Below are 7,006 nucleotides of genomic sequence, written 5' to 3'. Positions count from 1 at the left end.
CTTGTTGGTTGGTTGGTTGGCTGGTATATTCATGGAAGGAGGTGGGTGATTAAATATGAGTGCTGGCAAATTGGGTATGGGGCTTTCTGTAATTAGCCCCTCATTAGGCATCTTTAGCTGAAGCTTGGCAGTTTGCCTATCTTTTGGCTTATCCCATAAAAAAAGTAATCATGGAGAAAGTGTAACCTGTGGTCTTCCTAGTAGTAGTAGGTCTCTTTTATTGTTTGAATCATTGAGCTTTTTTTTTTTTTTTTGAGAACAAGTAACCCGATCTTTTATCACTCCTCGGGACCGCCTCCTTCTCTGCTATGCCCGATGCATTCAACACATGTGTTCGCCTGGGAAGCCGGCAGCACCAGAGCAATTTACATTCGGCTTCCCAGCCTGAGAGAAGCAGCAGATCAGCCTCTGGGAAAGCTTCGGAGACTTGTCAGCAGTCTGTAGCTTATTTCTGTGTATGTGAGGGTGTGTGTCTGTCTCTCTCTCTCTCTCTCTCTCTCTCTCTCTCTCTCTCTCTCTCTCTCTCTCTCTCAACATTTACAGGCTAGAATCACTGTGGAGGAACAGGCAACAAAGTCTTGTCAAGATTTTATCTCAGGGTAACGATTAGTTAAAAATGAAAGGCTGAAATACTGATTTTCGTTAGAAGGAGAATTGACTGATGTAGAGAACCCCCAGTTTCTTCCCGAGGAAAGCTGAACAGGGCCATTGCAGCCCGCGGCTGTCTGACAGCAGCAGGGGCTGGGTTTCAGCAGCGGCTGCTTGCCTGGGGAGCACCCGTAAATGGACTTGGGGCTCAATGCTGTGACTCTTTGTCGTGGCTTTGGATGTTGGAATACCGGCGGTGATCTCCTGTCTTTTATAAACTCACCTGATTTAAAGGAAAGATGAGTGAAGAACCGAAGGAGAAAAATGCAAAGCCTGCTCATAGGAAAAGGAAAGGGAAAAAGGTAAGAAATGAATAAGCAACATGTTCTCCCATATTGTTCTCTGGCTCTGGGGAGGGAGTGATCTTCAGGCTGGATTTTTAAGAGGTTGGATTTTAAGAAGCTGCTAGAATCAGAATGCTTTTGTTTTTTTGGTCTATTAATGGGTGTGTTCTGTGTTGGGGAAAAGCATCACAACTCAGCTATATTGCTAAAATATTTAAACAGTTAAATATAGTCATTTAGATTTCACTGAAGTGGTGTGTTTTTCATAGTGATATTCAGGATTATTAAGTAAACACATGTCCTAATTATGTGGGTGGGTATGTTTTTTTCCCTTTAAATTTTCCAGAATGCTCGTTAATCAACAGGGTACAATTACTAATGAATATTATTATGGTATAGATGTTTAGCTTTAACACATATTTTAAGCAAACTTAAGGAAACCTGTGGTTATGCTTCAAAATTGCAGCATGGAGGTGAACTCCATTTTAATTATTGATCAGCTTATGGCTGACAAATCTCAGATTTGCAATCGACTCTGCAGTTGTACAGCCATGTGCCTCATTTGTCCATTGTAATTTGTAAAATCAATTTTATTTTCCATACAAATTGAAGAATCTTCAAAATAGCAGTAGACAGTTACTATAAACCTGTAGATTCATTTTGGTTTTCTTGCATGTATTTATCTTGAAATGTTCTCCTAACTTTTTAATACATTTTGAAATGGGTTGGGAGGTAATTCCCTAGGTCTAGCATTTGCTTTTGATCCGTTGTGGTTTATAAACTGGCTTCCATAGGGCGTGCCACCAAGGGAAAAGACACTTGTACATCTGTAACAAAGAAAAACAAATCCTTAAAACAGGATTCTAGTTCATAGCTGTTGAAGAAAAATGTGGATTTTTTTTTTATCTGTAATCAGAATCTTCAGATACTATATTTTCATCACTGTGACTGTTATATATAATTGTGACTCTACATAGGGTCGAGGAAGCATTTTAATGTATGCTCAGCCAATGGACATGTAGAAAATTGGTTGGTTATAGTAGAGAAGATAAAGATTTCAACTACTCGCTGAATTGTCAGGCATTTACAGTTTTTCTCATAATCTCTTTATTATTTATGAAAAGATTCATTTGAATATGATGCTCTTAAAGGAGGTACTCTCAGCAGACTCCTCTGAGGACCACACTGACCAACATGCCAACATTCTAGGGCAGTGGTTCAACACCCCACAGATGAGGAAGCAGTACAGACTGACTTAAGTCAGCCCTGACTTCTTGTGCATTGTCTGGGCAGGGGTTGAGGATGTTGCAAAGGTGCAGTTCTGATTTCCCAAGGGAGCAGGTCACAGCTGCACAGCACAAACGATTTGTTTAATGCCTGGCAGAGTGGTGCTGGTCTCAAGGAAAGGTGTCAGCTTTGCTCATGTTTATGAGATCCGGCCTTAAGTGTCTGACTGGCTCCACCATGATTCTGAACACAGTGTCACAGGGAGCCAGACAGACATCGTGAGGCCGACAGTGCAACCGAGATTAAAGTGAGCAGTGACTGGGTTGCTGTAAATCATCGAGCTTTTATGTGGAATCCTTTAACATGGGCATTTTTTTTTTTTTCGCTCTTCCTTGAAATTATCCCGGCCATGTTCCATTTCTCCTTATATTAGGTTATCCTACTCAGAGCACAATATTAAGTCAGTTGCTCTGAACCTTTTCTCTTCCATTCTATACTCTTCCAGCTGCTGCCAGGGTCCTCTTTAGGAAAGCCTTCATCCTCACATTCTGCCCCAGTACCTTCCAAACCCCCTCCTGCCTGCTCATTGACATCCAGTTTCCCGACCATGGAGTTTGAGGCCTTTCCCAATCTAACCTGCACCCACATCCTGGGCTTGTTCCCCCTTCACCATTTATTTCCTTCATATCTGACTCCATCCATACTGGACTTCCTACCATTCGCTGAATGAATCCATTTCTTCCGATGCTTTTCCTCCATCCATGGAGAAGGCATTTCTGTGCCAGCCCACTTGGTGAAATGCTACCCATCCTCGAAAGTCCAACTCAGATCTCACCTTCTTGAAATCTGTCGATTCACCTCTAGTTAGAAATCAGTCAGTCTTCTCGATTGACATAGCACCATGTATTGTCAGGACGCGTAACACAGTCTACTTCTTTTTCAAGTTATCATGGACCTGCTCTGTGTCCTTGATCACATCGAGCCTGCTGGTACTCACCTCAGGAGGCACTCAGCTTGTTCCCTGTATGCAGTTGACACTGAATAGATGTCCCGTAGAATTATCTCTACCATTTGCTGACCAGAGTTCACCAAGAATTTTCAGTGTTCGAGCAGATGCATATTGAATAAGAGGTATCTTTTAAATGAATAGGCCTCCCCCCAATATTTTCTGAGTAAAGGTTGTGTATTTTTTGTTGATTTTTAAGTACACACACTCACATATGTGTGTGTATTCCAGTTCCTTCCAAAACACATATTTCACAGAGTCTCTGGCTGTTCCAGATGACCTACACTGCAGCATTGGTGGGTGTGGCCAAATGAAAGCATTTCAGGTGAGAAGTACATGCAGCCTGACAAATTTTATTGCAACAAGCCCTCCAAGATTTAAAAATTTTTCCTTATGGAATTATTTCTTCGATAGAATTTAGTGTGGAATTCTTTCTGTATCGGAATATATCTCAAAGTGGCCTTAAAGATTGTGTGTTGGTGCTCAGTGTTTTCAGAGCAGATCACATGCTTAACACATTTGGGTACCCATAACTCCTCTCATGAGACCTACTTAATACTGCAGTCAGTAAGATCAGTGTGATGGGATCATTATATCATTCCTTTGTTAGCACAAAGTATTTTGTATTTTGTTCAAGAATATAAGGATTGAGATTGATGTTAGGAAATACTTTTTTCTAATAATTTCTCTATTTTGTTCTGGAATGTGATGAGGGTGTGTGTGTGCATGTGTGTATTTTCACATTCCATAGCTATTCCCTCTCCTTATCCTATTTACAAGAGAAGGATTTACTAAAAGTCACGAGACCTGAGTTCTAATCTAGTTATGCTTCTGAATTGATGTATTGTCTTGGATAGAACAATCAAACTCTTTATCTGTTAAAAAAAAAAAAGAGGTTCATATGCCTTGCACAGCTATCAGGAATATTATGAGAGCAAAATAAAAAATAACAGTAAGACCATACTTTCAAAGGAGGGTTTAAAATGATAACATCTAAACTCATAATGATTGTCATCATGGGATTTTTAACTTGCTATTATAGAGTGGCTGATTCTAGAGTAGAAATGAGGACATTTTGCCCCACCCGATATTATACTGCCAGAGTATAATAACCAGTCACCAAAGAGAAGGATAAAAAAGTGATATGTAATGATTTTATTTATTTAGTATCTGCATGAGTCACCTTGGGCTGCCATAACAAAGTACCATAGACCGGTTGGCTTAAACAACAGAAATTTATTTTCTCACAGCTCTAGAGAGTGGAAATCCAAGATCCAGGGCCAGCATGCTTGGGTTCTGGTGAGAGCTCTTCCTGGCTGGTAGATGTCTGCTTTCTTCCTGTGTGCTCACATAGCCTTTCCTTGGTGTGTGCAAGTGAAGGTCTTTCTCTCTTCTTCTTCTTATAAGGCCACCAGTTCTGTTGGATTAGAACCCCACCCTTATGACCTCATTTAACCGGAGTCCTATCTCCAACTATAGTCACATTGGGGATTAGGGCTTTAACATATGAATTTGGGGAAGGGATGCAATTCCAGTCCGTAGGAGCACCCAAGGAAGGGTGTGCTGTTCAGATTCCCGACTTAAATATGCTTAATAAGCCATGTGATGGTGATTAAAGTCCTTTCAATTAATGTAGTTATTCAGCCGATGCTATGTAGTGGAGAGCCTGAGGCTCATTACTGGGCCAGAGTCAGCTATGGCAAATCAATCTGTGCAGAAAGTGTAAGGGTACCAAACAGAGGTGAATTCAGATTCCATTGGTGGCAGAAAGGAGGAACGGTAAAATCCGTTTGCGGATGACATCAGGAAAGGATACACTGAGGAAGGCATGTTTCAATTGATGTTTAACAGATATGTTTTTCAAGTGTTCCCCAGGGGGTAAGAGGCTTTCAGATAGCGTGTGGGATAAAAGAGAGAAGGATTTGAAGCAGTCTGGTTTGCTTAGGAATCTAAACATTGTGTTGTGGTGTTGGAGTATAGAGTACAGGGGTGTGTTATTGCAAGATATGAGAATGACATTCAACAAAAGGCTTTAAGCAGATGAGTTACCAAAGTAAGATTTGCTTCCTAGAAAAACACCCCTAGTATTTGGTAGAAATGCTAGGTCTTTATTTTATACCATCATTACATCTCTTAGGAATATACGTCATTATGTCATATAGTTTCATTGCCAATGATTACTGTGGAATTGGTCCCTTAAGTGTTTCACTGATTTTTTTTTTAGTGGCAGATTGAAGAAGATCACTCATTTGGCCCCTACGAGGTAATGAGTCCCTTTGCAGTGAGTTTGCTTGTTTCCTAGGGAGCATCAGTAAAGAAATTTTCACCTTTTCAGTCCAGCTGCCTTTTTCGTCTTCAGAATTCAAAATAAATTTCTTTATGTAAATTAGTTTTTATGGTTTGTGTTTCTTCTGAGGGTGGACATCACCACGTTCTCTTTTTCTTTCTCTTTTCTCCCATGTCCTTGCCTTATGTCCGAGAGTTGTATTTGTTTCTTCTCTGATGTTGCTTAAATTATCCAAATGTACACTAATGTTTTGAGGGACAGTCAGGGGAATATTCATTTCTGATGTTCACTCAGTATTCCTAGTGCTCCTGGAATTTCCTTGTTGGATTTCTCTTTAGTTTCAGGGTCTGTGATGAGGGTGCCTTGAACACCCGGTGCCATCCTAAAAGTGGTGTGCTGCCACCTCTGGAGCACACAGCAGTTGTATTGCTTTGTAATTTTTGTTTGTGTGTTTGGACTTGCTCAGTTTGCTCGTTCCTGTTCTACAAGCAACTAACGAAGTCTTTTGTTGGTGATTGGGGTGAGTTATTTGAGTTACGGTTCACTGAGTGTGATCACGTGTCCAGTGCATGGTAACTTCTAAGGGGCTAGGGACACACTCCCCCTCAAGTGGTTTTTATATCTTTGTCCATTTCACTCTGTGCATCATTGACAACTGTTTTTTTCTCTTAGTCTTTTATAGTTAGAAATGTTATAATTTTTGTATTCTCTTAATATTCTTCCTCTTGGTTGTTCATCCTTCTGTCACAAATGCCATCAATTTTATAGTTAATAGGCACTTCAAATGTTGAAATGTCTATGGAGCAGAAATTTTTACTCCTCCAGTAATTAATATGCAATGGTATTTTCTTGAACTTAACACTGGATTTTGTTCCTTTTAGTACACAGATTTCCATGTTGTTTTTGTCCAATGTTTTTGTGCCTTTGGAACTTGCTTTTTGTAGGCAGGGATTGAATGAATGAAGAGAACCTGGGAAATTACTTCTTGATTTCAGAATTTCGTAAAATGATAGACTTTCGATATAATATTACCTTTTTAAAAAATTGAATGTAGTGTGGTGACTTTATCTGGATTTTTTTTTCCGAATTTTTTGTTAGAAAGGGGGCGGAAAGAAGTGTGGTATACACTTATTTTCAGTATAACAGCAGCCTTGGGGCATGGACTCTGAGCATGGTTTTTAAAGCGAGTAACTGATATGCCTTTCCCCGGAATTCCAAAATCCAAAACAAAAAACTGAAAATTTTTTCCGAACTTCTTTGGCGGCAAAATCTGACCTAACCTGAACTCATTTGGTAACAAAACCTGTTCTGACCTTATGTGAAGCTATTTATAGTCTTTATTTATCCTCCTTAGTGTGAATATTTGTACTGTTTTGCTGCAGAGGTAAAATTTCTTGTTTTATGGAGTGCTGTCCCACAGTGCTGCGGGGGCTGTCCGTAGTATTAGTATATACCTTTCTAAAATCTGGAAAGTTCTGAATTCCAAACCTTTTCTGGTTGCAAGGAGTTCAGATTTGTGAATCTGTACTGCCTCTGAGCTGGGATGGGACTGGT

At 40.0% G+C, this 7,006-nt stretch overlaps 1 protein-coding gene across 1 annotated transcript in view; it reads left to right on the top strand.

Moving 5' to 3' along the window:
• The first annotated feature begins 360 nt into the window (after window positions 1-360).
• Window positions 361-7,006, top strand: part of ANK3 (ankyrin 3) — a 472,635-nt gene continuing 465,989 nt past the window's right edge. Inside the window, exon 1 of the mRNA XM_074374055.1 lies at window positions 361-950. Coding sequence (XP_074230156.1) covers window positions 888-950 — 63 coding nt within the window. The 5' untranslated portion in view covers window positions 361-887. The remainder of the gene's footprint in view (window positions 951-7,006) is intronic.

Source organism: Camelus bactrianus, chromosome 11 (assembly GCF_048773025.1).
Source record: "Camelus bactrianus isolate YW-2024 breed Bactrian camel chromosome 11, ASM4877302v1, whole genome shotgun sequence".
NCBI classification, from domain to species: domain Eukaryota; kingdom Metazoa; phylum Chordata; class Mammalia; order Artiodactyla; family Camelidae; genus Camelus; species Camelus bactrianus.
Note: the sequence above shows the minus strand (reverse complement) of the source record. Positions and strands in the feature narration are given on the sequence as shown.